Below are 19098 nucleotides of genomic sequence, written 5' to 3'. Positions count from 1 at the left end.
AACTGTGATGACACCACAGATGAAGAGAATTTCAGGGAGGCAACATGAACAAGAGTGTCGGACTTCAGAGAAAGAAGGAAGGGAATAAACACGGCCATCGCACAGCCCTGGGGAACTCTGGGTGGCGCTGCTCGGGAGGGGAGCCGTTTCAGCAGAGAACGGAAGGCAGAAGGAGGCCCCGGGGCTCGTGGCCTGGGTGAGGGGCTAACGTCAGCACAGGAGCTTCTCTAGTTACCCCAGGTACAGCTTGCCCCAGGCACACAGAAACTTCCTTGCAAGGGAAACAACTGGAAGTCATGTCAGCAGATCAGCAAAGAAAAAAGCGCGACAACATGAATAAGCTGTTACCTTCTTGTGATTCTTGTAAACATTTCTGTGGGCAAATCCCTTTCCACACAGCTTGCATTTGTAAGGTTTGTCTTCACTGTGTATAACCTTGTGGGCACCCACTTGATCAAGCCTCTTGAAAGATTTATTACAAATCTCACAATTATAGGGTCGTTTCTCTGTGAAAAATGAGTGGAGACAATCTCATATCTATATAAAGTAAAGGATAAAAAGAGAAACAGCCTTACCTCATATTACTTCTCATGGATAAGTCAGCTAAAACACTGAGCACAAATGAACAAAATCTACTGCCCGATCCAGCTGTTAGATCGCGGGGCCTGTTCACAAAATAAGTGCCAGCTTGTTCTTTATACCCCCGTTTTGTCAACTAAATGTATAAAGTAGCTTAGATACAAAGAAAAAGTTTACATTCAAAAAAGCAACCCTACGTGTAGGTGAAAAAACTCTGCTGGCAGGTGTGGGTTTATGTCAAGGTCCCAACTGTGACTGCTACGAGTGGCCCAACCGCGTGGATGCAACCGACTGGCCACGTGACCCCATACAGGCCGAGATTCCAAGTCTCTGCAGAAACTGCGCCCTTGCATCCCTGTGTAAAACCCACATTTATACGACATTCATGTAAGGTGGACAACTAGATAAAAAATACTGTTTGTTTCAAACACAGCATGTGTGAAAGCTGCTGTTTTTGATCTCCTATTTTCATTTGCCAAAATATATCTATCGCCAAAGTGGCTATTCAAAGAGAACCTGACTTCCACGGCCTCCCATTACAGACACCCTGAACTCGAGAGAGAGAGGCTTCATAAAGCAAAACTTACTTTCACAGCTGAGTTTTTTAAATCTGTATAACAGATCTATTATGCAGACTTGCTTTAAATGAAGCTATGGTTTTCAAAACTTGTATTTTCAAAACGTATTTATAAATTTCTCACTAATGTTTACTAATACCTTACTTAGAATGTACAAGTATCTAGAAATGTAGGAACTCTAACTGCTGCCTCCCTCGCTGGCGTCAGACCCTAAGCTGGCACAGTACATGCATGAGCTCATTTAACCTTCATGCAATTCTGAAGGATAGGAGTCAGTATCCCATTTCATAGAAGAATAATACAGAAACTGAGGTTCAGGGAGGAATAAGTAACAAATTAAGTGGTGGTTTTGAAGATTTCCAATAGCATTCAGTCCACACTTAAGTCTGGGGAAGTTACATAACTTGTTCAAAATCACACAGCTCGTGAATGGCCAAGCTAAAACCAATAGCCAGGTCTCCCAATAATTACTCTGAGAGCTCCTGAAAATGACAAAGGGAATCTTTTGTAGTGATTTCAATATAAATTTTAAAAAATATGTATTTTACCTGAGTGGGTGATCATGTGACGTTTTAGCTGATTCGCTGAAATAAATTTCTTCATACATTCTTGACAATCAAATATCTCGTGAATCTGCAAAAGGTTAAATTGACAGCTAAACCAACTGTCAAAGCCAAATAAATTATATAGAGCTCAAAGTAAAAGTATAAATATGTGGAAAGTAGCTACTGCAGTGTCCAAACCGTATATCATAATTCAGCCCTGACTTGTTCATACTATCCTACATAGAGTGAGCATAAGTTACCTAGTACATATTAAATTTATATTCTCTATAAAGAATTATACTAGTACATATTAACTCTTTATGTCATGCACAAATTTAGACATGGAAATATGTAACCTGCAGGTAATAATATTGCCTTTACAGTAGTCAACAGTATTTTAAACTTAACTGTATGTATTATAGTACAGAACAAGACATTAATTCCCATGAAAGACAAGAAGACATAGGATTCTGAAACACATTTGCTCACAGCAAGGCTCTCGTGCGATAGGAGGACCGCAGACAAAAGAATAATCAAACCCCACAGTAAGTAAGGGGAAGATGACTTCAGCAGACAACTGGCTGCCATAAAAATCACACTGAATCTGAAGGTTGGTTCTTTCCCTCCCAGACACTAACCTGAGAAACTGGCTGGGTGGTGTGAAAAGTGTAAGTCCATTTTATTATCAAAACAATGTACGAGGTTCTAGGAGGCGTGTTCTGCACGGAGTCCCCTATTAGAAGCATCGATCACCCCAAGGAACTAAGCACAGCACTGTTTTGCTGAAGACTTGAAAACGTCATGTTTTTGTTTCAAGCTCATTAACAGTAATGCTCACAATGCTGATTCCCAGAGCAGCAAAGGCCCTTGTGCAGGGAGCCAAGATACCAGGGTGCTTCCGGAAGATAACTAGGGCCATTCCACAGGGGACGGTCAAGGCGAAGGCACAGACCTGGGACAGCAGTGAGTCATGAGCAAGCGTGGGAGACAAGGCTGCCTCCTGGTGAACGGCTCCCTTGATCTAAGTGGCCACGAAAAGACGGGACACGGCAGGGAAACAGCCCGGGCAAGGCTAACAGGCCTGTGTCTCAATCCTGTGCCCACCCAAATGTCACAGGCTGTCCACCCGCCTTCTGCTTTCCTCAGAGCTGACTCTCGATCAGTCTGTAAACTCAGTCATGAAAAGCAGGGCAAAGGTAGAAAAACAAGGCAGATGCAGAAAGCGGTCATTCCAGGTCCGACTTACAGCCCTGCTCAGATGCGGCGGCATCTAATCGGATCGGGGGACAGGAACAGTCTAGAGAGTTGTACGGCCCCTCAGAAAGCAGAGTGGCACTTACCTGCACAAGTACTCAGAAGACAGTACCATGCGGCACAGGAAAGGCTCTTAGCCTAAGACGTGTTAAAGGCAGGCAGCCTTTTAATCATCACAGACCCTCAACAGGGGCTTCAGCTGCACACCCGCATTTGAGGAGCAACGATACGATGTGCCATGTTTATTTAAACATAGTAAGAACAGATGTATAGTCTTAAACTCTGTGTTTCTATACTACATAATATAGAACGAGGTACTCTAAAAAAGAAAATGTGCCTTCTCAGTCATCCGTGAATAAGAGCATTTAGCTTTTTAAATTTTTAATGTTAAATTTTTATCAGTATGTAAAATTTTTTAAATTAGTAATAGGTATATAAAATGGTAATTGTTGCAAAAATACTGCAAAATAGTGCTCATATGTGTTCACTTTTTAACTCTCATGGTTTCTGAAACATGAAACATTTTTAAAGGTTGAACTGATAGTCCCCAAATTATAAAATAGAGCGTTTACTATGCCTGAAAGCATTTCTGCATTGAATATCTTATTTATAGTGAAAACGTCAGGCCAAAACTGTTTTCAAAATTCCTAAAAAAGTTTAATAAAAGAATCAGATTGAAAGTGAAAATGAGAGGTAATGCTATTTATTTATGCCTAATGCTAAGTAAAGCACATTTTGTAAGAGGTCTAGCTTGCTAAACTGATATGGAGGGTATTAACTTAATCTGAAGTCCCAAATAATTTTCAAGAGGGACCATAATACATGGTATTGGAATGTAGGAGAGTACATAGTAACCTAGGATACGGCCCTGGACCATAAGGTAATCTGGCGTCATAAAGCACCATCTGCTGGCAAGATAAAGCACTGCAACCAAACTCTATTAGACACTAGACCTACCAACGGTATGTAAGCGGTCAAGTAAAAAGTGGGGTCAGTCAAAGCTGCCTGTGGCTTCCGAAAGGCTGTCAGAGGAGCTGTGCCGCCCTGAGTTAATCAGTTACTGACACCTGTAGAGACATCGTAGGTGCTCTATTCCATCAGCACCAGGTACGATTTAGATCTAAGATAAAACCGGTTCTACCACGAAAAACGAGTTCTTATAGTACGAAGAAAATAAATGGAAAAGAGGACATTTTCCACAGCACATATACTAAAAGTGGATTTATACGGAGAAAATCAGCATGGCCCCTGCACAAGAATGACACACAAATTCTTCAAGGGTTCCGTATTTCTAAACAATCTGATAAAATAACCATTTGGAAACTGAAAAAACAAAAACCAAAAGCTGCATGACAGAGAAAAAATTTAAAAAGCACTGGTCAGTTCAATGTCACATTTAATAAATGAAGAAACAGACAGAGGCCCCTATTACACGAGGGTTAGAGCCAGAAGCAGAGCACACGCACAGTCCTGACGCTCAGTCCCGCGCTTGGTCCGTTCTTTCCCCCTAAGGATCAAAGTCACTCAATATCAGGATACGGCCGCAGGCATCTTAACACAGCAATTTAACTGTTTCATATGTTATGGGTTAAATCCAAAGCACATGTTTACAGCTATCAGATTGAATATTATATGAATTTTAAGGCCTGTCAAGTTACTTTGGAATTCCTCTATATACAAATAGAGAGACAAAGTTCATTTTACAAAATACAACAAAGTGAAATTTTACTTTCACTGGTACTATCTCCCCTCTCCTTTGGTATTAAATCACTAAAAGAAAATACTATACGCTCCTAGATATTCTGAAAAAACAGGTGAAAGGAGAAAATAATCACTTATATATTATAGATCATCTTTGTTGAAATACCATAATATAGTATAGTAAAATATAATATATAATATATTATAATATAGGGCCAGCCGAGTGGCGCGATGGTTAAGAAGTGGCTTGGGACGCCAGAGGGCCCCGGTTCGGATCCCACATATGAGGGCCAGTGACACTGCGCCCTCTACAGCTAAGATGCTGAACAACAGCTTGACCTGGAGCTGGGCTGCCGTGAGTTGCCGGTGACGGCATAGGCTGCAGCCCCTGCTGCAGTGAGCTGCCATAAGCTACCGTGTGTGGCCAGCAGCCAGCATGAGTGGCTGGCAGCCGGTGTGAGCTGCCAAGAACCGCTGTGAGTGGTCTAGAGGCCAGCAACCGATCTGCCTCACCCGGGAAGAGCACAATGATAATACCAACAACATGGGCCAGTGAAGCAACGTCCTCCACAACTAGACTGAAGAACAAAAGGACAGCAACTTGTCTGTTCCCCTTCCCCAATTCCCCAGCGCTGTTCCCTCCCCCAATTCCACAATAAAAATCTTAAAAAAAAAAAAAAAATAGGTTCGTATTTAACGGCTAAGCTCTGTCTTTACAATATAAAAAAATCAACTACAAATTTGCATGACAGACACCATAAGTGACTAAAAGGTCTTGTTGTCTGATGAACATGAACCTTGATCTTACCGACCTTTCTATGCTCCTGTAAGCTGGATGCTGAAGAACACTTTTTATTGCACACCGAACATACGAGCTTTTTCTTAGGGTCTCCTGAAATAAAAACAAAATACCATCATGATTTAAATGAGACTATGAAGAGCAGCAACAGACACAGTGTTTTTAGGTGTTTCTCTCCTCATGCTATTTTTCACCTTTGAACTGGAGTCCTAGCTCCTCTGGGAAGAAATATGGGGAAAGTTTATTCACCCAAAGCACAGATAAATGTGATCTCCCGTAAGTACAAAAATCTCTCCGTTAGCGTCCACGGAGTCGAAGCAAATGAGAATGATGGGAAGTGGGTGAGGAAGTCAGCCCCTGCACGCTCTCCGTTTTCTCCTGGGTAACTGAAGGCTCTCCCCACTCTACCAGCGTCCCCAGGTTCAAGGACAACAACACCTACAAAGCCATAACTAGACTTTATACAAAGTTAGTTTTCCTACATTCAGAGAAATCTGATATTGGGCTGATTTCAGATTCAACTTTCAAAAATACTCAGGAACACATTACTGACAAAGGTAGGCAATGCCTGAGACATGCAGTCACTAAGTGCCCATGGGCTCAGCATGCTTCTAGGAGCTGGGCAGAAAACATCCGACGCGAGTTCTGGTTTCTATGGGAGGATGTGATGCATCTTTAAAAATTCAGCTTCACTCTTCTCAGCATCTTCAGTTCATTTCACTAACCAGGGACATTTGTCATCATCAGTGGTGAAAGCTGCACCATCTTCCCTTTCCTGGAATACCCTGCCTTTCTAGAAAAGGGTTCTACAGCCACATTGTGTGAACACTGCTTTGCTTGCTCTTCTAAGTATGGAATATTCTTGCCCCCAAAAGTCTGTAAGTCACAGAGAAAAGGGGAGAAGCAAGAGAGAGAGAACGAATGAGAGACAGACTATGGGCCAGCAGAAGGTGTACATGGTGGTGACCTCGGGCTGGAAACAGGAAGCTGCACATTTTATACGGCCCACAACATAAAAAACAAAAAACTTCCTCTTGTAAATTGTTTCCTACAAAATCACCATGAGTTTTCAGAATGAGGACTATTCTAATATTCAAGGCCAACTGCAAGAAGCCTCAAAGAAATGATGCTTATAGCACAACCTGAAGACCGACGCCCAATAACAAGGAAGAACACAGGTTTCCAGAGGTAGCCAGCAAGCGTCTGCCTTTTCACTTAGTTCAGCAAAGTTCACTTTAAAAATGACATGAAATATGTGTCCTAAAGATGGAGAAAATTAAGAACAGTATTTTAAACATCACAGCTTAGAAAAAACCTACGTCGACAGGTCTAACAAGGAGTTACGCTTGCCTTCTGCCAGCAGAGGGAAGGCCCAAGTACAGCGAATTCAGAGACAAATGCTGTCTTCCCTAAATGAGCCACGCATTGTTCAGAAGGGAAGGAAGAAATCAGAACATGGTACAGCTCACAGGACGGGCACCAACCTGAAGCTGATACTCAAGGCCACGCCCCCGCTCCGCAGAGCTTTCACACAGAGCTCACACCTAACACACAGCCCAAAGTGGGATGCGCCAGTGCGCTCACACCGGCTTCTATGACGTTAGTAGTGAAGAAGTTACACTGGGGACAATGAACACACACACAATACAGAGGCTGAGAATTCATGATCCTTGTCTCCTGAAGGTGGCAATAAACAAGATGGAAGAGAAGAAATCCACTTCCCCCACATGCAGAAAGACACAGTTCCACCCATTTTCACAAGCAGAGGGCACAAGGAAACGCACAAGAAAAATATCAGCACAGAGGGATGTCAGGGGTTCTGTGAACCTCCACCTCCTTAAGAAAAAGACTCTCAGCAAATGAAAAGTTCACTGCAGCGCAGCTGTCTGTTCGCCTCAGCGCTGGGGGGTCCATTCCTAAACCAAGCTACGCTTACCATGTGCGAAGCAGATCAAGTCTGAGCACCAGTTGCATTTTACGTTTGCCTCATTGTTTATTTAGCCATTAAAAGGAATTCAAGTGGTATGTGCTTTATTAATCCAGACATTCAATCCCCATGTCAAAAATTTTCTCCATCATAGGAGAAATATAAGCATCAAGAAACAGCATTTTACTGTAAAAATAATAAGGCATCACCTAGTACTTTAAAAATATATACTAAAAGGGGAATTTCAAGAGCCGAAACATTAAAATCATTATTTAAGAATATTACTTCTGAATGCACCTGACTCCCAAGCACAGCCAGATTCTAGCTAGACTTCCAGTCAGGATGAAGTCACAGAGAAAAACAACCCACGCTGCCCAAATCAACTCGAAGAAGAAGTGGTGTTCAGTGGAAGGAAGACGCCCACTGCCTTAGCGCCACACCTGTGTGACAATGAAACGCCAGCTCTGTCCTGGAGAGTGACAGGGACACAGGCTGCTGCAGCAGGGCGGGGGGGGGCCTTCAAAACCGCCCTCAGTGACTCACCAGCGTGGACATTTTCCTGGTGTCTCCTCAGGGCGTCCTTGCTCCTCAGCCTCTTCCCGCAGCTGTCAGCCTTGCACACGAACCGGGCTTTGCTCCGGCAAGTCTCCTGGTGCTGCTCACAGCTACAGGACAGCAAGGAAAGGGGGACAGGGAGGACACAGGTGATGACACGGCGGAGACTGGAGCACCGTGCAGGCTTTTGTAGCGCGTGCTCCGTGGGAGAGGGTCGGGGTCGTTCATGCATTGCCCCGGCAGGTACAAAGGGAAACGTCCAATTCCGCAGCCAGATGCTAAGTCAGGAAGACGCCTGAGAGCATGCAGCCAAAAGCGACCCCCAGACACAGCGCGCACATCGGGAAACTCGGACACCAAACCTGGATGCTGAGCTGAAGGGGGAACTGCAAACTGAGCACTGGAAACCTCGCGAAGACTCCCTCAGGCTGCTTTTCGCTGGACACTGAAGAACGCTGAGGGGAAATAAAAGGAACAAAAAGTCTTAGACAAAAACCGATGAGAATGTCTCTACTTTGAATACAGTCATGGTTGTGATCTTTGTTTTCACTCCATCTTTTGCCCTTTTAAATTTTTAGTCTTACTTAATTTAACTATAAGACCCAGCTCGGCAAAAGTATCTTAGGTGTAGAATGCATAATATTAAATTCAGTAACAGCTGGCTGGAATGCAGTTTTAAATTCTATGAATTAAAAAGTGTATACAGCTCAAACAACAAAAAAAGGGTATAGCTCTTGCTTGTTTATTTTTTAAGAGACTATAATAGAATTTCCAAATGTATGGTATCTTATTATAAAAGTTTAACATTTTTAACTTTAAGCTTTGAGCAGAAATTTTTCATCTCAAATTTCATAAGCAAAAGTGGATATATAAAACATATGGCGATAGTCTTAACAGAAAATGTAGCATATTTCAGAATTTTACTTTAATGAATAAAAAAATGAAACATTAAATCCATGTTCAAGATTTCATGCTCATTATAAAGTGACACTGTTAAAAATAAAAGTTTACAAGTATAGGTATCTACTTCCTCACTTTTAATAATTCATATTACTGAAAGTGCTTAAAGGATAATTTTAAATGCAGTAAATATATAAGTAAATAATAAAGGGCACAGAGCAGTGTGTGGTATCATTTAATCCACCTTATCGTCATATCCCGCACACATTCATCCCTAAATGGTTCCTCCAAAGTTGCAGTGAAACAAACAGTGCTTCCCAAAATGTCCCTGTTCCTCATACTCTCAACTCCCTCCATGTTAAACTTTTACTGATTTCAGAGGGAATATCAAATGCAGACAAGTGAAACTTGAGCTGTCACCCCAAAGCACTAGCTAAATTATACATATCTGAATTTCAGATTAGTAAACCAGTGAGCTTGATATTTAATGGCAAGTTATTAAATGGACAAAGACTGATTAGCATAAGCCTTGTTTACTTCTTAAATTCATAATCAGAATGTTTTAAAAATCAGCATACTATACTAAGAAAAAAACGAGTTAATGACAGTGACAATATAGAATGCTCGATCTCTCCCTCCCTCCATGTCTCCGTCTCTCCCTCTCTCTCTCTGTCTGTCTCTCTCTCTCTCTCTCTCTCTCTCTCTCTCTCTCTCACACACACACACACACACACACACACACACGTTAGAAACCAAATGGAANCACACACACACACACACACACACACACACGTTAGAAACCAAATGGAAAAAACCAAGTGTCAGCTTCTAATGCTACAGACATTCTTTAATGCACGCACTGTCTCTGCAAAGCCTGCTTCACTGGGAAGACCTTTCCGCAGTGCCTGCACTTGAAATCCTTCTCCTCCGTGGGCGTCTGGTGGAGGGTCTGAAGGTGCTCAGCCAGGATGTCCTGGCTGGTGAAGCTGGACTCACACTGGGGACAGGCGTAGTCCTCGGCACAGCCAAAGCAGTCTGCACATTTAAAGGGGCACAGGTTTATTGGACAAAAATTAGAAGCTGCGAACTGCTCAGATTCTCCCTCATTTTAAAATCAAATTAATTGTGTTTCATGGTATCAGATCAGTAAATTCTTATTATCTCTATGAATATTAACAGTGTTATCCATGAAAAATGACGGGAAGTGTTACTAAAGAGAAATACATTATTTTAAATCACTGCACTTGTGTTCTACCAAAGTTAATACAAAATCAGTTTTAATTTAAAGTTAACTCTTCAAAGAGCTATTACAAATGTCGAATTAAAAAGCAAACATTTTCCCTGAACTGGGTCATCCTGAGTTCACATTTAGTTGCATGAAGAGACAAATCCAGCCACAGAGAACTATACTGAGTCATCAAGGAGAATGTCACATGTATGAGAAAAGACCCAGATCATAAAAGCAGTGTTCATGACAGCAGAAGAGGGGGGTTCCTCTGCCAGCCCCTCTCTGGTCAGTCCTACCAGCCGGTCCCAGCTCTACCCAGACTCCCAGTATGCTATGTAAATTACATACTTTCCCAATTGTCAAGTAAGATTAGACTTAGAAAATGCAGGAAATGTGAAGAAAATAAAAATCACCAATAGCCCCATAATGAAGAGACAGCCGCGGTCATCGACTTGAGCCTGACCTGTGCTCTGTAACCCTATTTCATGCACAGCCCAGGAAGAGCTCCAATATCCCACTTCACATACAATGTCATATGTTGCTCTCTTTTTCCATTTAACATTTTCTCAAGTCAAATTTTTTTAAAAAAACTTAAGGTGCCATAACTCACTGAACGAAACTCTCCATTGTTAGACATCTGGGCAGTTTCTTTTGCTAGTTGTTTGGTTATTTTGGTTTTGAATTTTGGTTTTTAGTTTTATAAACTAAACCCAAAATTCTAAAATAAAAATACCAACACTATAAGTACGTGATTCATCTGTTTTTAAAACATACTTAAGTTTCTGTTGATTCTTTTTTAAAAAACGATGGGAGTTGATATTTGTTAACTAAAGAAAAATCAGGGTAGTAATAGATAAGTAGGCGATTTTAAGTTAAAATAACAGACACAATAACAGCATGTCCTAGGGACAATAGAGAAAAATAAATAAATACAAAAACAAAGAAAACACAGAATAACCCAAAAATAATTCCCATAACCCAATATCTAACATCCCACACAGTGTCGTGCACGTTTGAAAAACAGAACAGTCCTCATCTTTCGTTAAATAATCCAAGTAAAATAAAGAAACAAGCATAAGATGGCCGTGCTAAGAATGTTCATACTTCCACAGCCAACGGCATCCAGTCAGAATAGAAAATTCCTATGAAGGACTTGACTACCGTGGTGACTAAAGGAACCAGCACCACTTCTGAAGCAGCCTTGCCAGACAAAATGGGGAAACGCTCCACAGTATCTGCCTATTACAGTGGGCGGAGACCGATGCCATCTCATTCCCCTCAGGAGTGAAACACGACAGGACTGACCCAGGGCCCAGCGACAGCTGACTAGTCCCCGGTAGATGACAAACAAGGGACGCCTATCTCCGGGACTGCAGCGCTGATTCAAGCAGGTCGGTCCTACGGTTGTCACAAGATACTCGTTACCCACCGAGGACAGCCCAGCCATCCTGCAGGCCTCTGTGATCAGAGCAAAAAGATTTCCATAAGCTCCAGGTTCTCAAAGAACCTCCAACAAGAGCGAGGCCCGGACGAATCGTGTAGGGCCCTCTGCGCACCTCTGCGCCGCCCTGCCCACGTGCAGGTGAGAAAGGAAAGCCTGAGAGGTGGTGACTCACCGGGTCACAGGGCTGAGTAAGGCCAGAGTCAGGGCTGCAGTACAAAACTCCTCGCTCCCGGTCACCCCCCTACACCAGTGAGAGCAGCGGGGGCCTGAGCCCAGAGCTGCCTCTGCCTTCGGCAGTCATGCTGGCACATCTGTCTCCCATGCCCAGCAGCTTGTCCTGCTGGGAGAAGGGTGGGCACACAGCTGGACCTCTTCTGAGGGCACTGCAGACAGAACTAGCTTTACTTTGGGAAAACCCTACGATAATGCGACTCTAATTCCATCACAGTCCAAGCCGGGTTTCTCCTACCGTGTCTGTGCCCTGGGTGACCGAGGACAGGCGAGTACCTCTCTGCCCGGTGGGGACTCTCCTTAGCATGCTTACCTTCCCCGTCTGGGATCACCGTCAAGGGCGACTGCTCCTCCTCCTCGGCCTCCATGTCGCTGTCCAGGTAGCCAATCAGCAACTCTGTGTCTGTTTCTATGTCTTCAACTGCCAAATAGAAAATGTTTTCTCCTTCCTGAGGCAAAATTTTAAAAAAGATATATGGTATGACAAATATATCTCAATAATAAAAAAATCTGCTGACCCATTCATTTGTTTCTGATGATAGTTAAGAAATCGCTGTACGATACATCAAGGACCATGTGCCCATAAAATGTTACTAGGACGTTTCTGATAGATCCCGTTAACCTGACAAAGGGAGCTGACAATAATCCAGTGAAATACCAATGTGTATTATAGATGGTGATGGTTATACCTAGCAAACGAGGTAAGGATAATTATTTAAAGCTCTAAAAGGGAGTTCTGTGTCATGAATTGGCCTTATGCCATCACACTTTGTGAAGGGCCATAAACACAGCAAGAAAGTACTCTGTTAGGTCCTAGTGTCACCTCGGCACCCAGGCAGACAGCAATGACTTAGCCATGATGTCATCACGACTAACATTAAATGCAAAACTGGAAGAAAAAAGAACTTCCAAGTTACAACACAAACCAAAGGAATTGCAAGTGAACCCAGAAAGAATTTCCAAACAGCTGGACCGGAAATAGAAAAGGTTGGACTAGGCACTGGGGCAGTGTAAAGCCCTGAGTCGTCGTGGGCCCCTAAATCCCACTAAAATGACAGAAGGGAGAAGAAAAGAAAACAAGTTCCATCAACATACCAAAATATTTTTTCAGAAAATTCTAGAAGGTAGAAATCAGATAGGGTTGAAATGATAGTTTGCGAATACAGAAGAAATCTCAACCCATAAGAGACACAGAAGAGGAAACGCTGTAGGGAGCCTTCTTCCCAGGAAACCCCAGGGAACTCCACACTTGGAATCACCTGGTACAAAAAGCCCCGTGGACCGTGGGCCTATCACCAGAAAAACAGAACTGGGGCTGCTTAGCTGGCTGTCCCCAGAAGAAACACCCAGAATCACTGTTTTCTACATAAGTGGGGATTTGTTCTGGGTGGGCTCCTAGTTTGGCTGATGAGGATAAAGAGAAGCAAAGCACAGCCTGAATTTACTGAACCTTGGAGCTGGGCACAGTGGGGAAGGGCCGGACCATAAGCTCCACCAGCAGTGAAATCCAGCAAAGCACAGCCTTTCTCCTTCGGCAATATCACAGCCCGCACGTTAAGAAGAGGGAGATGGGGGCCGGCCCAGTGGCTCAGTTGGTTAAGAGCTCGCTCAAGAGTGTGAGCTCTGAGCAACAGCGGTTCGATTCCTGGCCCAAGCTGAGCAGCTGTTGAGCTGCCATCAGGTAGCAGGATGGCTCAGCTTAAAAAAAAAGAAAAAGAAGAGGGAGACAGAGGAGGGGGAGAGAGGAGAGAGGGACAAGGAGTGTGGAACGAATGACTATATGTGCACACATATGATATTTATGTGCGATGAACGCATACACAAGCACAACTCCCATGAAAAACTGGAAAAACACGCATCAAACTCTTATACAGTTACCATTTTGAAGTTGGGAGAAGGAGTAGTCTATATTCAATACTGTTTTAGATTTTTTTCCAACAGACTACCTTGTAATTTTAAAAACAATATCAGAAAATCCCATAGACGAGACAGAAACGATGATCATGTCCATCAAGTACTGCTCAAAGGAGGCCTGATTCAGAAGTTCAAAGCTCTGAAGAAAACGCAGCCCTTAGCCACAGTTAATTAAAGGAGGGTCCTAAAATACTTAGAGCATACCTCCAGAAACAGAAAAAGTTATGGCCACCTAAGACTACTGAACGAAATTCTACGAAATTGTTACTCTTAGGGCGACAAAACAAAATGCGATGCAGACACTCAAAAGAGAGGTCTTTTTTTAAATTAACCCAGAAGCAGTGCTTTCCAGGGTTTGGATGCCACTCATGTCCAAAGAGCTCCCCTAATGAAGGTTTCAGAATATTATCATAAATCTTAATGCTCATCTAGATGATCAATAGCCAAAAAACGTTAACTGAAAAGCCTTTCTAGCATTACTAGTCAACAATTTTGTGACGGCCTTTAGGAAAAGAGCAATTTTAAATTTTAAAACATAACATTAACTGCAAACCCAAGACACAGCATGCCAATTTAAAGGCTCTATAATGAAAGAAAATTTTAATAAACCAGTTAAAACTTCAATTTAATAAAAGTAATGACAGCATTACAGGCTCCGAGGACCACCTACAGGTCTTATCTGTGTGCCGCCAATGTGGTAAGAGGAGGAACGCCACTGCACTTGACTCCACAGAGCTCCCCAGATCCTTCTCCGTGGAACGCCGCCCACCGCCCAGAGCGGGAGCCTTTCCCTTCTCATTTGCTGCCGCAATAGTTAAGTGTCCTCTTAACATTGCGTCCTGGCCGACACGTAACTGATTTAATCACCCGTAACTCTTCCTTATGTGCTTCTCCCTCTTCAAAACCTCCCAATGTCAAATGTCTCATCACTATGTTGCTTTCTACACCTGAAACAAATCTTTTTTTTTTTAAAGGATAAAAAGGAAAAAAAAAAAACTCCCAATGTCAGAACCCACCAGACTTCTAATCTCTGAAGGCCTCTGGGGCGACCTCACCACCTGCAGGCTCATCCCAGCCCATCTCCTGCCCTTTGGCAAGAAGGGTTTAAAGGTGTCACCAGACACCTGGACTCAGCATCAACTCCCTAGGCCCCATGCTCCAGCTTGCCTGGCCATTCTAATATTCTGATTCAGAAATTTACTTATTTCACCTATCACTTCTGGTCGTAAAAGATTTATCAAATGTTATATTTATAGAAAACTAGATCTATCATATATTATACATATGTATAATAACTCCACTCCACTTAAGACTTCCTACCATCACACTGACTGGGTCCGACCCCCATCTCCAGCCCCAGCTCAGGATTCTCAACATCTAGACCCAGTCATCATGTCTCCAAATATGGTTCCGATGGCGTATCAAACGGACTCCCGCGCCTCGTTTTCATCTTCCTCCACGAAAACATCTCTAATCTGCTAAATCCACGTAGGTTCCTTTAATTAGAAGTTCTCTATATAAAATGTCTTGACGTCAACTAGGGACTTACTTGTAATTTATTTCTGTGGTTTTGTCATTTAACTCGTGTGATCAATGATATTCTTTTTTTTTTTTTTTTTATTTATTTATTGTTAGTTTCAGGTGTACAGAACAATGCAATAGTTACCCTTTTCACCCTCACAAAGTAACAACCCCCCACCCCCCAATGATATTCTAATAAGTGTTGCTCTCACCTCCCAAAAGATGGTTTCCTCAAGGCCGTGAACAAGAACCACATGTATCCCCCACCCCAGAAGTCGTGCTCACAATAGCGGCTCAACGCTTTACAGATATGAATAATGGAGAACACGGAAATGCCTGTGTCTACAGGAGAAAAGCACTTGCTAGTAAAAAGTTTACTAATATTTTCCTTTACTGCTTATAGTTGGGAGGCTATCAGAATAACCAGGTCACAGACAGTGGTGAGGTTTGCAGTGAGAAGTAATCAGGCTCTGAGTCTGACTGGAGAGGAGGCAGACGCTGTTTCCTGACAGACTGTGTGTGGGGCGTGACAGAAGAAGGGACAAGGACAAGGTGGTGACGATGCCCCTCAAGCACTCACAGATGGTACTCTAGTTAATAATTCTTCTCAAGGATTCAAAATAAAACAACTACAGATATTTGCTTTGAATCTATATCTTCTCTCTATGTATAAATACGTTTTCATGTGGCTCTTCACTCAGGTGCTCAAGAATCTCGGTCAACACCAGCTGTTTTGTAAAGCTAATTACTGTTCTTGAACCAATCTAGAAAATAAGACTCATTCATAATCCCCAACCAAAAAAATGATTTTAGATCATAAAATACTTGCATAGCTCTTCCTTCGGACCGCCAATGCACTGTGATAAGAAAAGCACAGAACTCTGATCTGTTTCTCTGAGTGAAGCTGAAGAAAAACGGTAGTGACCTAGATTTTATCAGACTCATCGTTTTGGTAACATCACATATTATGAAATTCAGATTTACAGGCAAATTAACATACACAAGAGCTCTGAATATCCTGATTGTCAGGGTTTACCAAACAAAAGTATAAAGATGAACAAATCTGGAAAAAGGGATAATTCGGCTGAGATGATTTGCAGGATAGCCGGAGGCAGTGCCACGTGATACAGCCACTGGGAGTGTTCCCTTGAGGCAGGGGCTCCACAAGATTCTTACGCACCAAAATAATCATTCCTAAATGCAGAAAGTATTGGGTTGTCGGAAAATTCATGACACATTTTTGCAACGAAAAACACAGAAAAATACGTCATGACTTTTTCCGACGACCCAATATATATATGGAAGGGTTGCCATATAAATAAAGTGGTATTCAACTGTCATGGATTTTGAGTGGTTAACTTCATGTAAATGGCCTTAAAAAAACACTATCACCAATATCAGTATGTCATCCCACACGAGCAGCCTAATGTCTTAGCTCAGCAGGGTCTCTTGGCATGCAGCTTGGGAAGTTCCATCACAGGAAATGGAATCCCACCCCCTCCATCTCAGAAAGAACCCAGGCCTCAGAAGCAACAGGGAGAGGCCGGCATTGAGGCAGGACAAGGGACTGGAAAGGTCTGCCACCTTCTGGCCCCGTGGGCATCTTCCTGATCTCTGGAGGCCTCAGTCTCCATCCATAAAGCAGAAACTATAATACCCCTGGACTAATTTGTGCTCATTTCTGATCAACAGCTAAGAACACTTAGCACAAATACCAAAGTCTCACACTTGATATAGCACTCTGCAGTTTCCTAAAGGTTTTCATGTAACTTTGATTCCTCAGATCTTCACAGTAATCTTGCGAGGTGTGGATGGAGGCGTCAGGTACACGAGACAGGCAGACTTTGCTCTGGAGTCAGATAGACTTGACTTTGGATCCTAGTACACAAATTATTAGCTATGTATCCTTAGGAAAGGTTACCTTAAGTTCTCTTAGTCCCCGCTACCTCATCTGAAAAAATGGGGTCAACAGTTAACCTGCCTCAAAGAGTTGACTGAAGGTTAAATAATGCAGAATATACACAGTATGCCTAGTGGACTGCAGGCTTATGGGAGGCGGTTAGCAATAGGGTCCATCTCCAGCAAGAACTCCCCGACCAGCCACATTTTACACACGGGCAAACGGAGCCTCAGAGGTGACAAATACATTGTCGAGGCCACACACACTAATTCCTAGAGCCAGTCTAGAACCCGCGGAAGAACTAGAACCATGAGAAGAACCAGCACAGCTAGGTCAGGAATAAAGCAGAACCAGTTATTCTATGAGGCTGCAATTTTCATTTTCCTGGATAACATATTTTCCAAATGAGCCTAAAATAACCCAGTGCATTTAAGAGCTACAGGGGATTTGTCTCCATATAATTTTTTATTCTTTTGTTCACTTTTCAGTGACTCACAAAATAATTTTCTTATTTTAGTCAGAAAGACACTGGGCTCAGAACTTCTCATGTACTATGTGGCCTCAGTCTCATGCACGGGAGGCTCTTACCTGCCGTTGACTGCCTGACAGTAATACATTCTTAGAGTAGCCACTTACACCTTGTATCCAAGAGGATGACCACTTAATTAGGAGTAAAAACAACGCTCTCCTGGCTTCGGTTTCCTCACTTGTGGGGCTGTCACCTTGCGCACGTCTCTTAGCATCTCGGGGACTCTTATGTCATCTGTAAAATGATGGACTTGGGCTGTGTCATGTCGACCCTTCCAGCGCTAGATTTAGTCACCTGGGAGCCTAACTCATCTGTATGCGAGCCTAGCTCAGGAATCAGAAGTGGCAAGGACACACACAGGCTGATGTGCTCAGGCTTTCCTCTCAGACCTCACTGTGCTAAAAGGAACAATGTTAAGGAATTAAAAAGGTACATTTACCTAGGATGGCAACAAAAAGCTGGAACGCACAACCCTGTAAAGTTGGGGCCCCTTTTCCAGAAGAGAATTACATAGAATAACATAAGGCGTCACTGGGTAAGAGTTTATCCATGTGACTGTTGCGGTATTGGGGCAATAGTTAGGACTAAAGGCGCTCACAATGCCTTCCAGCCTAATTCTTTCTGATTCTATCACTGTCTCAAAACATTTGCCCCTGGATAGCTAGGAAATGTGTCTGCTTTTCAAATTCCCTATCTCCTTTCAACATGCGGCATTACTTACAAACCACAGCTTTCTCTGACAGTGTGTTCACTGTCCCTTCTCAAATGCCATGCCTCACTAGGATAAATTTCATGAACTCACACATTTGAGGTTCAGTTCTGCTGTTTCAAAACAGCCGAAGTAACTGTCTCTTGTTTTGCATGGAAATACTAATCTCCACTGTGTGCAAATAAATACAACTCCAGAAGAGGCCATGGCAATTTGGTATTTCAGCTGCGTCTCTGTGACTTGACTTGGTTTTTGTTTACTTGCTGGCAGGCTGAGTTCCACTTGGGGACGATGTAAGAAAAACCATGATTGTGAAATTGGCAAAGGCACAATGCATTGTATTGAACAAGGTAGTAAGATGCGAAAACCCAGCCTATCCAACCAAAATGACGAATGGGTCCTCGACACAAAAGGAGGTCGTCTTCAAAACAACTGTGGGGCTTGCAAAGCTAAACAACCGAGACTAGTATGGGGGGAGGGGAGGTTTGGACTCCTACTCAGTAATCAATAGAAGTAGGAGTCAAGGGATGAAGGTGGAGAAAAAGAAATATACTGAAATAGCAAGTGAGAACTTCATATTTAATAGCCTCTCGCTTAACTCTTCTTTACAAAAACCCTGACTCGGTCCCAACGTGTGTATCAATATCATTTCTATAGAGTTCAACAGACAGAGCTAATAAACATCAGGAAAAACATCATTTCTACACTAGGCTATATGTATATATAATTCACTGAGTACATCCATTAACATTATTCTAACAATAAAACCAAAACTCGTGACAAC

At 42.7% G+C, this 19098-nt stretch overlaps 1 protein-coding gene across 1 annotated transcript in view; it reads right to left on the bottom strand.

Moving 5' to 3' along the window:
* Nucleotides 1-19098, bottom strand: part of PRDM5 (PR/SET domain 5) — a 114900-nt gene that overhangs the window by 53622 nt on the left and 42180 nt on the right. Inside the window, exons 4-10 of the mRNA XM_019669243.1 lie at nucleotides 12055-12190; nucleotides 9699-9873; nucleotides 8301-8393; nucleotides 7927-8048; nucleotides 5470-5549; nucleotides 1706-1790; nucleotides 349-506 (exon numbers count right to left, since the gene is read on the bottom strand). Of these exons, the coding sequence (XP_019524788.1) occupies nucleotides 349-506; nucleotides 1706-1790; nucleotides 5470-5549; nucleotides 7927-8048; nucleotides 8301-8393; nucleotides 9699-9873; nucleotides 12055-12190 (849 nt within the window). The remainder of the gene's footprint in view (nucleotides 1-348; nucleotides 507-1705; nucleotides 1791-5469; nucleotides 5550-7926; nucleotides 8049-8300; nucleotides 8394-9698; nucleotides 9874-12054; nucleotides 12191-19098) is intronic.

This window comes from Hipposideros armiger, unplaced genomic scaffold (genome assembly GCF_001890085.2).
Source record: "Hipposideros armiger isolate ML-2016 unplaced genomic scaffold, ASM189008v1 scaffold_1, whole genome shotgun sequence".
In the NCBI taxonomy this organism is placed as follows: Eukaryota; Metazoa; Chordata; class Mammalia; order Chiroptera; family Hipposideridae; genus Hipposideros; species Hipposideros armiger.
Note: the sequence above shows the minus strand (reverse complement) of the source record. Positions and strands in the feature narration are given on the sequence as shown.